Here is a 20,491-nt window from a genome sequence, read left to right as displayed (position 1 = left end):
CAGATTGAAGAGAGCCCCTATTTACTAGCGGTTGATGAGTGTGAGAACAACTTGAGTCCAAAACAAGTAAATAGAGGTAGTTAGCTACTTTCAATTCAACTCATCAGTTTGTTGACTCTTGGCTGGTGGCAAATCGACTGTCATTCATTGTGTTTATGTTGTGAACATCATTTAGCAGTTTTCAAGTTCACCGCTTGAGGGTGCTGCAAACTGATTTTGGAGCAATGGGATCTTTTTTCTTCAGGAAAGCTATATTCTGTTACAGTGCACCTCTACCCTCTGGCTGATGATTCCTATATACACACATCAATCTGTTTAGATAATTATAACCTATTTATGAACCAACACCAGAATTATCTCTCTCAGTTACAGTATGTGTAACTTTTTCATGATGGGCTTCCTTTAGATATGAAAATCAAAGGCTCCCCCCTGCCTCCTCTTTACTCTCTCCCCCCATCGCTTCTACCTTCCCTTCAACTGCTTTTGCTTTCTGGGGACCAGTATGGGAGTTGAGAGATGTGGGTTGTGGGTTGTGTAAAGGCTCAGCTGTGCTAGCCTCCACCCATTTAAAGGGATTGAGCTAATGTTCTGCCTCATTAAAGCCCACACTGAGTGCTCAGAGGGAGAACCCACCCTGCCTAGTATGCTGAATTGTATGTGGCATAGAAAGTGCTCACCATCCAATGGAGGGAGGAGACATGTCACTGACTGCCTTCATTAATCTTTGCATCTCCAAAACAAAGGTGGCATCTCACACTGCACCCTATTCCCTACACTCAAAAAAATGCTGGGTTTAAAACAACCCAATTTAGTTTTTTTTTTTGATAAATCAGCAATAGGTAAATATTGGACAGACCACATGCTGAGTTATTTTGGGTTGTGTGGGTTGTTGGGATTACCCAAACATAGGTAAATTTAACCATCAGCTGGGTCTTTCTGAATGTTTGACACCGTAGCAAAAGTACACTTCCTCAAAATAGTCTGAATGAATCTAAGATAATTCATTCTGATCTTTTTTGGAGGCGTTTTGGTGGAAATTGTACTTTTCCGTAAGATGTTTGGTGCAGTATTTCTCAAGTGAAGAAATGTGCAAGAAAACGAGTCACCTGTCTTTGAATGACAACAAACACTTCATTGAAGAATCCCTACTACTGACTTATCACTGACGAAGGGGCGTAGTCTTCAGCTACTGAACTTCGACTAGCCTCAAGAAAATAAATTGTTTGCTCGAACAGCCGGGAAAAAACTGCCTAACGTTCCCGAACACCAAAACGAACAAAAATAAGAAAACAACCCAACTCAGTGACCCAATGACTTCTTTTGACCAGGACCCAAATATGGCTCTGGTCAAAAATAGGGCACTATATAGGGGATTGGGTACCATTTAGGAGGCATCAACACACTCATGTGCATGCACTCATCCTTCTGCTCCCCTACAGAATATTGTCTAATTTTGTGATTTATGGGCCCTCGATCTCTTAACTTCCGACCCCTCCCCGATCCACCCCAGCTGCTGGTTAGGTTTTCTATTTAATAAAAGAATGGAAGACAAGAAGAGATGGATGGGAAGGGGAGAAAGATAGGGAGGAGGAAAAGGTCACAGAGGTGAATAAATACCACTATTATATATCTGGCATGTTAAACTAGCATTATATATATTATATCTATTACAAAATGTATCTGTTTGTGAGTATGGTTTACTACTACTGTAGTTTAGATATTCGCAGGCATTTTTGACATTGAAATGCATAGCCTACATTTGTCACATAAATAAATTCCAACATCTCCCCTCTCTCCGTCTTCTGACTTCTCATGTACTTTTTCTCTCTTACTTCCTACCCCCTCCCCCTGTGTGCAGTAGGCTGTGGGAGTGAGAGCGAGGGAGGTATACAGCAGTCTACTGAGAGCAGGCTGCTGCTGACTCAGCCCAGGCCACTGCATTCGTCTATCTGCACTGCAGTGCTGTTCCCCCCCCCCCGTCCTCTTTACTTCCCTCTCCTCACTCATTCAGTGGGCTACTTTAAAACACACACACACGCACCCTCATCTCAGTTCACACTACTGCACCACACAGCATACCACACATGCTGTGCTACTTGAGGTACTTTCCTTTTAATAAAGGTATGGCCAGCTAGTGGTTAGATTCTTGCAGACAAGATCCACCACTGACCTTGCTGTGATATCAGATTCAAATGACTAGGCTTTACACCTGTTGTCTACGAAGCATGTGACAAGTAACATTTGATTTGATTATAATGTTCTGGTGTTGCCTAAATGCTATTTTATCATTTCTATACTGTGTATTGTGCTAGTGATCTTCTTTACTTCATACCCAGCTCTTACTTTGCAGCTCAACGTTCAATACAGTGATATTATTTTAAAGGCCCAGTGCAGTCAAAATCATGATTTTCTTGTGTTATATATATATTTCCACACTATGAGTTTGGAATAATACCGTGATTTTATTTTTTTCAATTTTAGGTGAAAACAACCACAACAAGGTACTTTAATTTTCCCTCAGAGATGATTTGATATTGAGATAAAAACGGCTGCATTGGACCTTTAAAGTCTTTGATGAAAAGTTTCCCCCCTTTTGTAAAATAAATTATATTTCATTATATTCTAGAAAAAAAGACACCACTATGAAGCATAACTGGAAGGCTGCTTTATTGTTTGGGAATAGATTCGTGCTCAAATGAAGACAATCTTTCACTGATTCTCACTTAAAGTCCCAAGTGATTGTGCAACACACGGTCCTTTCTCTGACTGTATTAGTGGCAAGAGATAACGACAGTCAAAAAGCTTTAAAAAAAAACAACAAATCGGCAAAAAATACTAAATAACAGATCTCAGTCATGCTAACAAAATGAAGGCTACATAAATCAATTCATAAATCCACAACAGAATTGAACCCAAGTCTTAAACAGAAGGCAAGCTCTCTTACCAGGTAAATGATCATCGAACAGAATACAAAGAGCATTTGTACTAGATGACTCTATGTGATGTTAATTCAGTTGATCTAGTCTAGGTGACGTTGTTTCCGAGTTTATTGGTTATTTTTGAATATTTTTGTCAATCCATGGTTTTTGTCGTGCTTCATTTTGATTCGCTAAACCCATGGGTTTGGAGATATCCTCTTTCAAATAAATCATTCAAGTCTAAATAGGCTGCTAAAAGGCACATGCCATTAAGAGATATTGCACCAAGAAACAAACACAGACAAGAAAGACAATAACACTTGAAATGATCGGATACATCGTTGAAAAAAGAACAACCAAATGAAATGTTAAATCCAAACTGCACTGGTGTGTGTTTAGGGTGAACATGGAGGAAGCTCAGTGCTATAAAACGATCAAAATGCTGTCACACTAGGCGACCTGAGGCTCAGGATACAGGGGCATACTGACCGGGCCAGCGCCAGCTTGTCTCAGGATAGAAAGTGTGTGTGTACAGTACAGTACGTATGTGTATGTGTGTTTATATTCAGTGGGAAGAGATAGATGAAGTTGTGGGCAAGACATCTTCACACATGTACAAAAGGGTGTGCTGGTAGTGCAATCCTCTCACCAACGCAGGCTACACAATCCTCAGCAAGCAGCCAATACAATACCATGCATTGTATGCTGGTCCCCAGTACATTGAGATCCTGGGCAGGCCAGAGTTTTGGTCATTCACTGAACATATTGCACGCAAAAATTAAACGTGAGCTATTACAGTCTGTGGTACTGCATTGTCCTTAATACAAGGAGTGGAAGAGAGAATTGAGCACATAGTTCTAATATATATATATATATATTAGAACTATATGTATATGTAGTATAGCTCTATATATGTATTAATTTATATATAGATTTTCATGTCGTTTTTGCTATTTAATATTGATTTGTTTAGTTACTTCCTTCTTTATTAATGTGAAAAGTGACTCCAAAAATCTACTCCATCTAACATATGTGTCACAGTCTAACAAGTGTGACAAAGTGTGTCAGCTGGAAGCCATTCTATTTATGGGTATCATATTTCTTATTAGATTAATAGCAGTCATTTTGTAAGTATTTCTTTATTTACAAAAAAAGGCGCATGTGCATGCACGCATAAAATTATATATTACATTATTTATAGTCTATTAAAAAGTTCATTCGTTACTTTTCAGCAATTTGTGCCATTTACAACATAGCCTGAACTGTAGATTATTTTTTTTATAGATTTTTTTCAAATGGATGTATGTAATATTTTTTATTTGTTCTGTTTACACATCTATACATGTATATCCTTGATGGGCATGGAGAAAAAAATGGAAGGCAGTAGCTTTTATGCTTATTCAGAGTTTTATTTGGTTCAAGTTAACACCCACAATGATTTTGGAGCTCTCATGCAGCAACTGGACTATAAAACTTGAGAAGGGGATTTATTAATTAATAGGAAGTGACATCACTGCACACCAGAACGTGCAAAAGCTTGGGTGTAGTACCTTTAGTATTTTTATTAGGATCCACATTAGCTGTTGCCAAGGCAGCAGTGACTCTTCCTGGGGTCTGCTCTGTTCATTATTTGGTATTTGTTACGTGGTATGCTTTCTACGTAAGTGGAGTGAATGGCTGATGAGGGGTTTTGGAGCACATTTTTCACAAATATTGTATTATGGGGCCTACTCTCCATTGCTCACATACTGTTTGCCTCTGACAGAATTTAGTGTGCTGCTCAAACAAACAAATCCATATTACTTCTCATGACATCTCCTCACAGTGTTTCCTAAGTACCTCTGATTGCTATTGGGTTGAGCAGTATTATTGTTAGATTTTATTTAGACCTGACCTAAGTCCAAAGCTACAAAACCACAAATATAATCCGCTACCTTTTCAAACACTGCCCTTACAAGCGAGCAAAATGTTGCCGTTTCAAGAGATGCTTCTTGCCCTATATTTCGAAATGTTTTTTTTTTAAGGAAGCTCGAATGGCCTCTGACAGACTGACTGCCCGAGCTATTGCCAGCCGAGACCATTGTCCAACAGCGTGGCATAATATCACACCAAATCACAGGAAAATGCGTTTTCATAAGTACTCTCATCATCACTTTCACTTGCAATTAGTTGCAGAGCTCATTATAATACATCTGTCATATCTCCTGAGATTAAGGGGTGAACTCTTCAAGCATTGCGTATATTTCTAGGGTCTCTCCGTCTAGCAATGACAGCGAAGAACAGAAGAGGCAGCAGGGGGGCACTGTTCACCCACTCCCATTCCAAGGACAAAGGGTGACCATGAGTAACAAGGCAGGTCTCTTTGGCTTCTCCTCCTATAATTAACCCTATACACCAATTTATATTTCTCTCTAATTTCCTAGCCCAATATTAACTCCCTCGTAGTTATGTCGGAAAATACATGTTAAAATGATATAAACTAGTAAACCATCACAACATGTACAAATGAATCAGCACATGGTAAAGAAATAAAACACAGCAGTTATTGGAAACAAACACAACATTCTTTCCTCACTCAAACCTTGTAGAACAGTCTAAATTGGCCTTAGAGAAAAAAATCTGAAGTCAAAACTAGCTTGCTACACCTGTCAATTCCCTACCAACGTAGACACTCCCACAATGCCCTCGTCCAACACAAAAACAAAGGCAGATGGCATGGTCAATTAGGTAAGTGATATTGCTGCATACAAATGATAAATATAAGCTTTTTAAGATTTACATTATACTTTTTTTTCTCTTAAAACAATCCACCAAATAAACAGACATCCAATCCCATCTCTTCTGCATCCCATAGCAGCAATACATTTAGTTTGCATTTCTCCTAATAAAATCCACAACGTCGGTATTCATTCGACACAAAGTTTCTCATCATAATACTAATGATTTACTTCTAACTTTGAATTTTTGACAGTGGACAACCTCAAACCTATAATCGAGCCACTGTTGTGTTCTGAGTATTAGTGTCTTGTGGACTATGATTATTCATGCAAGATTTCTGATCAAAACATGCCATCATGCAAGTAATTACTATGCACCGAACAAGCACAATTATTTATGTATTTGTTTGGAAATCTGACTGAGTAAATGTAAGCCCTTGGCCCAAGATGACTCCTTAATAAACAGCCCCTTAACCAATCGATGGGAAAGCCCATGTAGAAAAAGCCTTTTGATGTGGATATAACAAAGATAGAATGAGAAGAAGAGTTAAGTGAAAATGTTTGTTGTTTTTGTTTGTACCTTTTTGCTTTTTTTTTGCCACTCAAATTATGTGGAGATACAAGTATATTCAGCATTAACAAACCAAATAAAAAAACCTTACATTAGGCTACTCTGGGTCTTTGTTATTCTCTTCTCAGCCGTTCTTCTGTTTGTTCATACAGAGTGATAATGTCCTCCATGAATGTCTAAATTAAACGATACAGAGGCCCTTCTGGCTGCTTTTGGAAGATGATTCTTCAAGTCAAGCAGTATTTCCATGTTTTTCCTGCATAGCTCTGTATTTCCATGGGAATCCCACACATTAAATCCCGTATCAGCGTTTCTCATTCATTCCTCTTAGTGAAGAGTTCTGTTCCTTATGTGTAAGTCCACTATCTGCCCTTTTGCAAACAAAGACATTTCTTCCATATTTTGTCTGTTTTTCATTCCCTTTTGTTAAGATCAGTGGTCTGGATGCAACAATGTCAGACAGTCTGGTTTTTTAGATTAAATCAAGTTCAAGTGTCCTCAAGCTGTAAGAGACTGAGCTGCTTCCCTCTGCATCAATAGTATGAAGTCTGTAAACAAAATTATTAATATTATTATTTTTCTTACTTGCAAATGAAATAATCTGTACATCTGTGGATTAGATGGTTTCCTCTCGCTTTGTTTGAAGTTATATTATTATAATAATTATTACTGTTATTATTACGATATTCTAACACTTAGATTCCCTGACGGCTTTTTGGTTTCTGGCCTCCTTCTTCCCTCCCTTTCCTTCGTTCTCATCCTGTTTTTCCTTGTCAGGTTTGGTTACACTGTCATAGGAGGGGAGAGAGGCAGTGGAGGGCGTGCCCTCCTTCTTTTCCTTTTCCGGATTCGTCCCCCCATTCTTCACATTATTGTTACTGGCAGGTCTGCGCTTGCGTTTGAAGCCGCGTCTAGCCAGGTAGTTTCGGTAGGCCTGCTGTATGATTTTGGCCGACACGTCCTCCTGCTTGCGCCTCAGAGTAGTAGTAATAGGCTCATAAGACACTTTGGACGGGTTCGCCGCAATAAAGCGTTGTTCCATTTGATCCCTTAGCATGTCCAGCTCTCCGGTATCGCCTAGTACCCGTTTGGTGAATGCAAACAGAATGTCGAGGCAGTGGATCCGGTCCCCGCTCACCATGGGCAAGTCCATGGAGATCAGCTCGATGGTGTTGGGCTTTGGAACACGGAGCGGGTGCTCGAGGTAGTCTGCAAAGTCTCCAAGCTTGCCATAGGTGATGAACTGCGAGGCGTCTGGGTCGAACTTCTCCCATATTTCGTAGAAGGTCGTGAAGTCGTCTTCGCTGAGCGGGTCGGCACTCTCTTCAGTCGCAACGCCGAAGTTCTCAAGGATAATGGCAATGTACATGTTGACGACGATTAGGAAGGAGACGATAATATACATGACAAAAAAGAAAATCCCAACCGAGGGGTTGCCACAGTCACCCGTATTTGGTGCACCTGGGTTCTCCAGTTGTGGGTCACAGTCAGGTGGGTAGTTGAGGATGGGTAACAACAAACCGTCCCAGCCGGCAGATGTGGTGATCATAAACAGGCAGATCATGCTGTTGCCAAATGTCTCAAAGTTGTACATGTCGTCGATTCCTGCCCCATGCTTGACATAGCCAAAGTTAGACATGCCAAAGATAGAGAAGATGAACATAACCAGGAAGAGTAACAACCCGATGTTGAACAGGGCAGGAAGTGACATCATCAGAGCAAACAGTAAAGTCCGAATGCCCTTGGCCCCTTTGATCAGACGCAGGATTCTGCCGATTCGGGCCAGTCGGATCACCCTGAAGAGGGTTGGAGAGACAAAGTACTTCTCAATGATATCTGCGAGGAACATGCCTGGATAGAGAAGCACACAGAGAAAGAAGAGGATATGGAGAAATGTATGATTGTTGATATGTTCTGCAATGTTTTTAGTATGTTTCCTTTAAACCATAACATTCTGTCATACATATATTTCTCTAATAATAATAATATAAACTGTCCTGTGACTGGTAGGCCACTAGGGGGAGATGTTAACACATGATCTCACTTTCCCAGGCCACAAATTTCATAATAATGTGATACTTCTAGACACATGATTTTTGATAGAAAATAGAGCAACCCATTTCTAGTACTTTGAATTAAAACAGCAATTCAGGTTCTAGCACGCAAATAGCATGCATATAAGACAATAAAGGGATGAAATCACTACTGACCAACAATTGAGAGAATGACCACGACCACGTCAAAGATGTTCCACCCAATGGTGAAGTAGTAGTGCCGAAGGGCAAAGAGCTTTAACACAAACTCAGTAGTAAAAATAACAATAAAGACAAAGTTGACCCAGTAGAGGATGTTGTCAGTTTCTTCTGACTGATCGTCCGTCTCCACCATCATGGTCACCATGTTGAGGCAGATCAACATCATAATAGATATATCAAACACTTGCTGCGTTACGAAGTCAAATACCAGGCCCTGAAAGTTATTCTGAGAGAAAATTGAGAAAAGAATGGAAGATGGACAAAGAAACGTTAGTAGGTTTAACAAATTAAAGCGAGGCACATTTGGTAAGGGGACATTCTGGAAGGTCTGTTTGTTAGTAAAGTTTTGTTTTTAACATGTCTTTTGAATGTTACCATAATGAGAAAACGCCTCATTTACGCCTCCCCCAAAGTAGCCCCTGGGTAAAAGGAAGAGACTCACCAATGGTCTTGGTATAGGTTTTTGTGGTTTTTTTGAGCCAAGTTTTTTCATGGCAGTGTGGTATTTCTTCTGCTCCTCTGTCATGAATATATCCTGACCTCCAAAGTAAAGGGACACAAGAAAACATCTGGTTACAACCTTGTTGAGCCAAATAATGTGGGAACTTGTTCTTAACCTTCACTGAACAAAACTATAAATGCAACATGTAAAGTGTTGGTCCCATGTTTCATGAGCTGAAAGAAAATATCCCAGAAATGTTCCATACGCACAAAAAGCGTATTTCTCTCAAATTTTGCATACAAATTTGTTTACATCCCCGTTAGTGAGCATTTCTCCTTTGCCAAGATAATCCATTCACCTGACAGGTGTGGCCTATCACGAAGCTGATTAAACAGTATGATCATTACGCTGATGCATTTTGTGCTGAGGACAATAAAAGGCCACTCTAAAATGTGCAGTTTTGTCACACAACGCCACAGATGTTTCAAGTTTTGAGGGAGCGCACAATTGGCATGGTGACTGCAGGAATGTCCACCAGAGCTGTTTCCAGATAATTGAATGTTAATTTCTCTACCATAAGCCGCTTCCAATTTCATTTTAGAGAATTTAGCAGTACGTCCAACCGGCCTCACAACCCAGGCCACGTGTATGGTGACATGTGTGAAAGCATTTTGCTGATGTCAACATTGTGAACAGAGTGCCCAGAGTGGGAATATGGTATGGGCAGGCATAAGCTACAGACAATGAAGCATTTTATCGATGGCAGTTTGAATGCACAGAGATACTGTGACGAAATCCTGCGCCCATTGAGAGGCCCATTTTTTGAAAGGTATCTGTGAGCAACAGATGCATATCTGTGAAATCCATAGATTTGGGCCTAATGGGTTTATTTGAAATGACTGATTTCCTCTCTTTGAAATTGTTGCATGTTGCGTTTATATTTTTGTTCAGTATAGTTTTATCTTATTAACAGGTCCAAGGAATTGTCTTGCTCACACATAATATGCACATACATTTATGCACACCCACTCACACAGTATGCAATCAAACCAAATCAAATGTTATTGGTCACATACACATGGTTAGCAGATGTTCATGTGAGTGTAGCGAAATGCTCGTGAAAAAGCACGGCTGCTAATTTGTTTATCTTATATCCTATTGCCTAGTCCCCTTACATAATCTACCGCCATCACTCCAGCATTCCTGCACATTATAAATATGGTATTGGAACTGACTTTTGAAAAATATTTCCTGCATATAGTATGCTTACTTACGTATTTCATAATACCCTTTTTTCTCACCAATTTCATGGTATTAAATTGGTAGTTACAGTCTTGTCTCATCGCTGCAACTCCCATACGGACTAGGGAGAGGCAACAGCTGTGTGTCCTCCGAAACACAACCCAACCAAGCCACACTGCCTGCTTAACCCAGAAGCCAGACACACCGATGTGTCAGAAGAAACACTGTACACCTGGCGACCATGTCAACCCACCACAGGAGTTGGTAGAGCGCGATGGAACAAGGACATCCCTGCCGGCCAAACCCTCCCCTAACCCGGACGAAGCTGGGCCAATTGTGCGCCGCCCCATGGGTCTCCCGGTCGCGGCGGCTGTGACAGAGCCTGGATCGAACCAGGATCTCTAGTGGCACAGCCTTAGACCATTGCGCCACTCGGGAGGCCTTCATATTTCTTGTTCTTATTTCATGTCTTTTTTTCTAGTAATACATTGTTATTGATTATTGCATTGTTAGGTTTTGAGTTTGAGTTTGCAAGAAAGGCATTTCACTGTACTTGTGCATGTGACATTAAAACCTGAAACTTGAATAAGAAAAAGAGGTCTTATCTTTTTCTTTTGCTGGTTAAAGTTGTCAATGATGACACCAATGAAGAGATTGAGGGTAAAGAAAGAGCCAAAGATGATGAAGGCAACAAAGTAGATATACATGTAGATGTTGTCTTCATAGATCGGCTGATCCTCCACCTAGAGTGAGCAGGAAAAGAACATTCAAGCTCCAAACTCTCCCTCATTACATTCCCCTTTGTGGGTTCAAAAGTCCCTTTCCAAACAAGTTAGTATTGGCAAGTTTTTCTGGAACATGTTACATCTGTTCACACAATACCAACCACCAAACAAAAGGAAGACAAATCTCAAGTGTCAGGCTTACCTTCCGAGAATCAATGGCAGCATACATTATGTCCATCCAGCCTTTAAACGTGGCCTGTGAGAAAGGGGATATATAGAGTTGTGAGAAAAAGGGGGAAAGAAAAGTGAGGAAGAAGAATTAAGGTTAAGCAGAAATAGAGGAAATTAGGATGAGGTATTGAAAAGGAAGGAGGAAAATTACAAGATGAAGGACATAGAGGTACAGTAGGAAGCCAATGACTGAAAAAAATATGATTATTGACTTCTGCAGTCTAAGTACCGTTCAACATTGACCTTCTCCAAAGTGGGAGGGGCAAGGGGCCAAAGGAGTGAAAAGTCAGAACATCAATAGTGTCATGAAGCTAGCCCTCTAGCAGAGATGTGACACCACCCCTCTCCTGTCAGGAGGGGGCAGCGTTATGACTTTAACACCCAGTCATAAATTCCGTGCAGAGACACTTCTCTCCTTGACCATGCAGTATGAAGAGAGAGTTTTACAGTAAGACAAAGGGACTCTCCCGCCCAATTCTACTACATCCCAGAATTTGAGAGTTGAACAATATTCCTATTTTGGAGAATGTGTAAAAGGTTGGTGGAGAAGCCAGCTACAACCCTGTCCATTTTGTTTAATGTTTGTGACCTCATGAAGGACAATACAGTCACATTACCCTAACTCTGTTTATATGGGTTCCTCAGTTATGAGGCTTGCTGGATAAAATTAATGTTGGATAAAATGTTTAACGAAGTATAAGAATACTTTTGAAAAGATAGCATTGTGATTAAGTCCTCTAAAATTAAAATGGTGTGTTTTAACGGTAACTCGTATCCAGCCAGTGGCTACGCCCAAGTGAATAGACATTGGTTGGAAATGATGAACCAACCCCTTTTCTACATTTCTATAAAAGCCCTGTGACCCAAAGTCACCTCAGTTCCAAATACTAAAAAGGGCTAAGTCTAATTTCAACTCTACAGGCCAAAAAACGTGAAAGCTTGCTCCACATGTGAAATGGTATGGGCTCTGAACTATTGATCACTCAACAAGACTACAGCCTAACAGACTGCAACTGGAAAGGTAGCAAATCTAGTAAGAACATTGACCGACGTAGATGAACATCTCACTCCACGACGACCCGGCAGAATCAACAACGGACAATGGCGACCTCGACTGTGCAAACCAGAGCCTCACATCACTAGCTCAATCGTAAATACTGATTACATTCCTTTATCCAAAAGAGTGATTGTTAAAGTGCATTGTCCTTTGTATTCATATTTATGCAAGAATAGCTTCCCATGTCAGATAGAGAACCATGTTCCTTTTTCCCCTTTTCCTCTCTGAATCTATCATGTTATAACCAAACTGTTTTTGTTTAGTCCACTAGGGATGGTATTTACTGTATAATGTTATTATGAATTGTATATTCTGTAATTGTTTAATTAGATAGTAAATAAATAATTGAGCCAATTTGTGTATGGATGATTCATAGTAAAGGCCGGGTTCATACAGATAACCAAGACTTTTATGGCGTTCAGATGAGACTGATAAAAGGTAAAGAATAATAAATGACTGATTGACTACTATTGATATAAAAGATTCGGGAGATAGCCGCTCTATATAAACAAACTCTTCTGTGGTGCCCCAGGTTATTAACGAGTTAATTGTTGCATGGTTTAATTCAATCACGTAATCAATCAAATGTTAGGTAATCAATTTCCTAAAATAGCTTGTCATCACATTAAGGAAGTCAGAGACACGACTGTAGGAAAGACCTTGAACTCACCACTTGTAGAAGTGCCAGGTATCCTGCAGCCACATTGTCAAAGTTAATCTTGACATTCTTCCACCTGACCTCACTGTAATTTGCGTTGATTAGTGCAAAGCACTCTGTCTTGTTGTTGACGACGTCCGGTTTAAAGTTCTCCTCTGAGGTCTCGTTGAAGCAGTAATAATACTTCCCTGCAAACAGGTTGACCCCCATGATACTGAAGATGAGCCAGAAGATGAGGCACACCAGCAGCACGTTCATGATGGAGGGGATGGCTCCCACCAAGGCATTCACCACCACCTACACACGGGACCAGGGAAACAGAAGCAGCATGAGATACAACTCACACATAGACAGACATACAAACATAAACCCACTCCCTCGCAGAGATAATGTGAGTTGCACATCAGTTTGGTTAATCTTGACTATCGCCTTATAGCTTTTTATCTTGACTATTTCCTTATGTGTTGCTATTACTCTACAATATCATATGCAACTGATGTCAACAATTAGGTTAACTTGGACAAAGCACAGTGAATACTGGGATTGAGGTCCCATTTTTGCATAAATCAGGTGTACCTATTTGAAACCTTTAATGTGTATGCAGATAATATACACTCTTTGAAGTAAAGATGCCTGGAAGGACCTTTTGGGGTTTTAAAAACTACCACGCCGAGACATGGCTTATTTCCAGGTCAAAAAAGTTCCTAGAGGAACCCCTCAGAAAAGGGTCTTTGAGAAATCCCTGTGTAATGGTTCAAACCAGAACCTTTTTTTGATCAGAAGGGTTCAATTTTGAACCTTTAAAAAAAAATTTTTGAAGAGGTGGCAGACTATTATAAGATTGGAGACGTGGCTTATTGGAGGTGTGGCTTTCAGGTAGTTATTTGTGGTCACCCATTAGAGTAAATGTTATACTTGTTGATCTTTTTTGTACTTCAACTTTGATTGTTTTTTGCAACCAGGTGGAGTGGCTGTCAGGGGAACTACAGGTGCATCATTGTTAGGATGTGTGTCCTTTTTCCTTATTTCCTGGTTTTCTCAGTTTTTATTTCTAGATTGCTTCTACTTACTGGGTAGTCCAGTATAGCAATTGTTTGTTAGCGCTGAGCTCTTAAGTCTGTTAGCTAGCTGGTTAACCTTCAGTTTGGGCCTGCTAGCAGCTGGCTAACTTGCCCCACTTGGCTACAGTTAGCCAACAAATGTTAATTCCTTTCTCTTCCTTTAGCCCTTTTTTAAATAAATAATTGGTGGCAGCTGTGGTTGTTTGTTAGCCTGCTTAGCTGTGGGTGGTGTTGGTTTCAAATCAAAGTTTATTGGTTGCATACACAGATATGCAGATGTTATCACAGGTGCAGTGAAATGCTTGTGTTTCTAGCTCCAACAGTACCTAGCAATAAAAAAAACAATACACACATAATCCAGATTTTTTTTGTATAGGATGAGCCATGACTAGAATAAAGTATATAAATAGAAAGTGGGTGAAACCATATGGAAACATATTTAAAGTGATGTCATTGCACATAGTGTTCAATGACTCTATGTACATCGGGCAGCAGTCTCTAAGGTGCAGGGTAGAGTACCGTGTGCCAGCCGGCTAGAACAGTGACTAAGGTTCAGAGCAGGCTACTGGGAGGAGGCCGGCTAGTGGTAACTGTTTTAACAATCTGATGTCTTCGAGATAGAAGCTGTTTCTCAATCTCTCAGTTCCAGCTTTGGTGGACCTGTACTGTCTTCCCCTTCTAGATGGTAGCGGGGTGGACAGGCCGTGGCTCAGGTGTCTGAGGTCCAACTTGATCTTCTTGGCCTTTCTGTGAAACTGGATGCTGTAGATGTCCTGTGGGGCAGGTAGCGTGCCCCCGGTCATGCATTGGGCTGACCGCACCACCCTCTGGAGAGCCATGCGATTGTGGAAGGTGCAATTGCCGTACCAGGCTGTGATACAGCCTGACAGGATACTCTCAATGGTGCGTCTATAGATGTTTGAGGGTCTTTGGGGCCAAGTCAAACTTCTGCAGCCTCTTGAGGTTGAAGAGGTGCTGTTGCGCCTTCACCATGCTGTCTGTGTGAAGGGACCATTTCAGAGGAACTTTAAGTTTCTGATCCTCTCCACTGCGGCCCTGTCAATGTGGATGGGGGCGTGCGCTCTCTGCTGTCTCCTGTTGTCCATGATCAGCTCCGTTATTTTGTTGATGTTGGGGGAGAGGTTATTTTCCTGGCACACCTCTGTCCGGGCTCTCACCTCCTCCCTGTAGGCTGTCTCTTAGTTGTTGGTAATCAGGCCTACCACTGTCGTGTCATTAGAAAACTTGATGATTGATTTGGAGATGTGTGGGGCCATGCAGTCATGAGTGAACAGGGAGTACAGGAGGAGGCTGAGCATAGACCCCTGTGGGGCCTTGTGTTGAGGATCAGTACGGCAGAGATGTTGTTGCCTACCTTCACCACTTGGGGTCTAGGACCCAGTTGCACAGGGAAAGTTTCAGGCCCAGGGCCCTGAGCTTAGTGATAAGCTTGGAGGGCACTATGGTGTTGAAGGCTGAGCTTTAGGCGATGAACGTCATTCTTAAATATGTATCTCGCTTGTCCAGACGGGATAGGATGATTGTGTTCTCCGTGGATTTGTTGGGGCGATATGTGAATTGTAGTGGGTCTAGGGTGTCGGGTAAGGTGAAGATTATATGGTCCTTAGCTAGCCTCTCAAAGCACTTCATGATGACAGAAGTTTAGTTTAGCTAAGTTACCGTCACTTTCTTGGGTACAGGAACAATGGTGGACATGTTGAAGCAAGTGGGAACAACAGACTGAGATATGGAGAGATTTAATTTCAGTAAACACTCCAGCCAGCTGGTCTGAACATTCTCTGAGGACATGGATTGGGATGCCGTCTGAGCCGGCAGCCCTGCGAGGGTTAACACGCTTAAATGACTAACTCACGTCGGCCACGGAGAATGAGAGCACACAGTCCTTGTCAGCGTTGGGGAACGCGTTGGCAGCTCTGTTTTCCTCAAAGCGGGTGAAGAGAGTGTTTAGATCGTCCGGGAGCGAGGAGTCTGTGTCCACGGCGTCGCTGGTTTTCCCTTTATAATCCATGATTGTCTGGAGTTCCTGCCACTTCCTATGTCTGAGCCGTAGAATTGGGCATCCACTTTGTCCTGTACTGTTGTTTTGCATCTTCGATTGCCTTACGGAGGTCGTAGCTTGTGTGTTTGTACATGTCCATGTTCGGCATTTGATGTTGAGATATTCCAGATCGGGAGAACAAAAGGACTTGAGTTCCTGTATGTTACCACAATCACGGCAGGAGTTGTTAATCATGAAACAATTCCCCACCTCCTTTCTTTTTTCCCCAGAGTTCTTTCTTCCTATCGGCACGATGGACGGAGAAGCCCACTGGCTGAATGGAGGGGGGAAATATATATCAAGAGAAAACCATGATTCCGTAAAAAAGTATGTTACAGTCCCTGATATTTCTCTGGAAGGGGATCCTCGCCCTAAACTCGTCTACTTTATTGTCCACAGACTAAACGTTAGCAAGTATTATACTCGTAAGTGGTGGATTGTATGCACACTGCCTGATTCTGAATAGGGCCCCAATCCTTCTGCATCTGCTCTGGTGGTCCAACTCATTCCAACTCATCTCAATTGGGTTGAGGTCAGGTGATTGTGGAGGCCAGATAAACTGACGCAGCACTCCATCACATTCCTTCTTGGTCAAATAGCCCTTACACAGCCTGGAGTTATGCTGGGTCATTGTCCTGTTGAAAAACAAATGATTGTCGCAAATCAGATGGCGTATCACTGCAGAATGCTCAGGTAGCTATGCTGGTTAAGTGTGCCTTGAATTCTAAATAAATCACAGACTGTGTCACCAGCAAATTACCCCCACACCATCATACCACCTCCTCCATGCTTCACAATGGGAACCACACATACAGAGACACAGCGGTTAGAACCAAAAAGTCAAATTTGGACTCATCAGACCAAAGGACAGATTTACACCGGTCTAATGTCCATTGCTCGTGTTTCTTGGTCCAAGCAAGTCTCTTATTATTATTGGTGTCCTTTAGTAGTGGTTTTTTTTGCAGCAATTCGACCATGAAGGCTTGATTCACGCAATCTTCTCTGAACAGTAGATGTTGAGATGTGTCTGTTACTTGAACTTTGTGATGCATTTATTTGGGCTGCAATTTCTTAGGCTGGTAACTCTAATGAACTTATCCTCTGCAGCAGAGGTAACTCTGGGTCTTCCTTTCCTGTGGTGGTCCTCATGAGAGCCTGTTTCATCATAGCGCTTGATGGTTTTTGCAACTGCACTTGAAGAAGCTTTCAAAGTTGTTGACATTTTCCGGAGTAACTTACCTTCATGTCTTAAATTAATGATGGACTGTCATTTCTCTTTGTTTATTTAAGCTGTTCTTGCCATAATATGGACTTGGTCTTTCACCAAATAGGGCTATCTTCTGTATATCACCCTACCTTGTCACAACACAACTGATTGGCACAAACGCATTAAGCAGGAAAGAAATTCCACAAATTAACTTTTAACCAAGGTAGATAAATAACATGTCATAGCAAGTAAAATATTTTTGTGATTGAGAATGTTGTTGCTGTTCGGGCTGGCTACTTGCAAATGTATTTCTGTATTTCAAAATACAAGTATTCTAATTAAATCATTTTAGAACAAGTATTTTGGAGTTTATTTTGACACATGGATCTTAAATGGTATTTTGTAATTGTATATTGTCTTTTATTTTTCCTAATCAGGGCCAACCGAAGTTATGTAGTAAGTATGGAGAGCAGGGGCACCTAGATGAGATTTGCCAGCAGGTGGTGTGCAGGGGAGTACCAGTATCACAGAACGTGCGATCTCTGTGAAGGTGACCCATCTCTATAGAAATGGCCCCCAAGCAGTCCCCGTATTGCGAGTACTGAACAGGGGTTGGCCATTGTTGAGGATGTGGTGAAGGTGCAGGTAAGGAAACGGAGGCAGGGAGTGCAGAAGTTAGTGTGCTGATTAAAGGGGAAGAGATGGAAGTTTCAAATTCCTGACGGTTTCACTTTCCCGCCACTGGAGCCAATTGGCTCTCCGGCTGGGGGCACACCCTGAGGAGGGGAAGAGGTGGTAGGAGACTCCCCCTCCCCCATTGCAGTCCTGCCAGACAGCCCAGAAATGTGCAGTGGTATTAATGGCAGGGAATTGTAAGACTGATAGTGATGCGATGTTGATCAAGTCCACCAAGAGTCCCAATCTCTCCGACCTCAAGCAGACAGGGGGAAACTAACCCAAAAGGTTGATTGAGGTCCTGGAAGGTGGACGAAGGTTGATATGTCTTTCGACGCTTCACCCCTCCTTTTCTCTGATTGCAATTCATAATATATTGTTACCATTTGTTATGTGTGATTTATCTCTCTTTTCTGTGTTTGATGCCATTGCAGGAAAAGAAGCTGGTGATACAGAGCCTGGTTCCACCTGAGTGGCATGCGGCACACTCTGGGACTGGGCTCCAAGCTTTGTTGTTGGGGTATGGGAATGGGCATCGCCTGACAGGCAGGCAGAGCCAAACCCAACACTAACCCTCGAAAATGTATTGTGGCCATTTATGTGTGATTTCACAATATTTTTCTGTCTGAATCCCAAATCAACCCCTTTCCCTCATCATTCGGCCCTCCATTTGCGAATTCAAGCGCTTCAAGCCATTTGTACAAGTGTCCCAAAGCTGAGGGAGGGAAAATTATCGAGGATGTAAGGGCTAATTAGACCATCGGATATCCACATCGACTGAACAAGCAAGGCTGCAGACAACAGAGCGTAGTGCTATCCTGACATGCACTGCAATATGTTTGGAGTTTGCACAATGTAATACAAAAGAATGGAGAGGCGTGCCTAATTACAGTATATGTCATGTGCATTTGTTTGTCTGGTTTCGAGACTTGACGCATAACTGATGAAATATCTCCCAAATTAAATGTTTAACTGTTACTCAAGTTTAGGCTATATCTTGTAAAACAACAGAGGGAATGTGTTCATTTGAATTTCATGCTTGTTTTATTATTTAAAAATGGAACATGAATTGCATCATTCAAGTCAGGAGTGTGTCCCGAAGTTGATGGGTTTATTGATCGCCACTCTCTTGTGTCAGCAACACATGAAAACGGAGGGTACTCCGATCAAGTTAGTAGGGAGTGGTTTGGGATTCACAGTTTGTGTTTGATGCTGTGGTGGCAGGTATTTTAGTGGTTAGAGCATTGGGCCAGTAAGCAGAAGGTTGCTGGATCGAATCCCTGAGCTGACAAGATGAAAATATATAGTTCTGCCCCTGAGCAAGGCAGTGAACCCACTGTTCCCCGGGAGCCAAAGACGTGGATGTTGATTAAGGCAGCCCCCTGCACCTCTCTGATTCAGAGGGGCTAAATGCGGAAGACACATTTCAGCTGAGCAACTGACTAGGTATCCCATTTCAGGCAAAGAAGCAGATGGAGGTCAGGCCCTCAGGTAGCACTGTACTTTGATAACCAGAGTGTTGAATGTGTGTTCTCACATGTGGATTGTCTATGGCTCATTTATCATCTACTGCGCAGGGTTGTGAGTTAAATGTTTCATTGACCCAACATCTTGCGCAGTTTGGTCTGTTCTGCTTTGCCGTGCCAGTGCCAAGGTCCATCCTGGAGATACAGGCTGCAGTGACCCGAGGATGGGATGTCGCACATGTACACACGGTCCTGGCGACTTGAACAGACTGGTTGTGCCAAAGTGCCTGGGGAGAGGCTTTTGGAACAACAGCATTATATATATTTTTTTTAAGGAACCATCCCAACCCTCACAACTGATCTTTATTAACTTGAATTGCTTTCAAATGGTTAATTATGTATATTTAGTTCCTGAAAGTTTTTGACATTTGCTGACAGTTTATTTATGATATAAGATGTAATGTGAAAAGTCCCAAATTGTTTTCTTAACATTGGTGATTACATAAAGAAATAAAGTGTTAACTACTTCAACTTCAGGACTTGCATAGGCTCTTATTAAGGGACCTCTCTAAGCCTAATTGATGTTACAAAACTGTCCATGCTCCACCTTAACATGTGATGACAATAGAACAGATTCATTGGAATTACATACACTCTAACGGGTTGTCTAAAAATATCTATCTGAAAGCCACGCCCCTCCTCGGCCATGCCTCTGGTTCAGGGTTCCTTTAGGAACTCTTTGCTACATTGGAACATTAAAGGTTCTTCCAAGAACCCCTCAAATAACCAAAGGTGCAAATATGAACCATTGACTAGCAATGGTTGCTTGAGGAACTCCATGGTTCTTTGAGGATCTCCAGGGTTCCTCGAGTCCACCAATTCTAAGAGAGTGGGCCTATCCACATATCTCAGTCATAGAACGCCTGGCAAATCTGTCACAAAAGCAGTACAATGGAAAGCAGCTGACACTCCCACTTCTCCCCAAACCATGCCCTTATCTTCCCCCCGTCGTACACAGATAAGAGGTGGCGGTATCAGCAGTAGCACACAGTGTAATGCTCTGGCGATGTACATTTGATGTTTTAATGCAGGACATCCAGAAGCTCTTAGAGGGCTGAGCTGAACCTGGCATGCACAGTCATACAGGCTCATTTACAGAGCCATGTTCCCACCTTGACAAGACAGTCAGAGTGGACTGAAGGTTTCC

At 41.8% G+C, this 20,491-nt stretch overlaps 1 protein-coding gene across 2 annotated transcripts in view; it reads right to left on the bottom strand.

The window, feature by feature from the left end:
- Nucleotides 1-2,650: 2,650 nt before the first annotated feature.
- LOC118388634 (sodium channel protein type 8 subunit alpha-like) overlaps nt 2,651-20,491 on the bottom strand; it is a 107,041-nt gene continuing 89,200 nt past the window's right edge. For both annotated transcript variants that reach the window (XM_052526952.1, XM_035777893.2), the window contains 6 exons: nt 12,829-13,113; nt 11,073-11,126; nt 10,751-10,888; nt 8,904-9,008; nt 8,417-8,687; nt 2,651-8,057 (listed from right to left, as the gene is read on the bottom strand). In XM_052526952.1, the coding sequence (XP_052382912.1) occupies nt 6,895-8,057; nt 8,417-8,687; nt 8,904-9,008; nt 10,751-10,888; nt 11,073-11,126; nt 12,829-13,113 (2,016 nt within the window). In that variant the 3' untranslated portion in view covers nt 2,651-6,894. The remainder of the gene's footprint in view (nt 8,058-8,416; nt 8,688-8,903; nt 9,009-10,750; nt 10,889-11,072; nt 11,127-12,828; nt 13,114-20,491) is intronic.

The sequence above is a fragment of the Oncorhynchus keta genome, chromosome 10 (genome assembly GCF_023373465.1).
Source record: "Oncorhynchus keta strain PuntledgeMale-10-30-2019 chromosome 10, Oket_V2, whole genome shotgun sequence".
Classification (NCBI taxonomy): Eukaryota; Metazoa; Chordata; class Actinopteri; order Salmoniformes; family Salmonidae; genus Oncorhynchus; species Oncorhynchus keta.
Note: the sequence above shows the minus strand (reverse complement) of the source record. Positions and strands in the feature narration are given on the sequence as shown.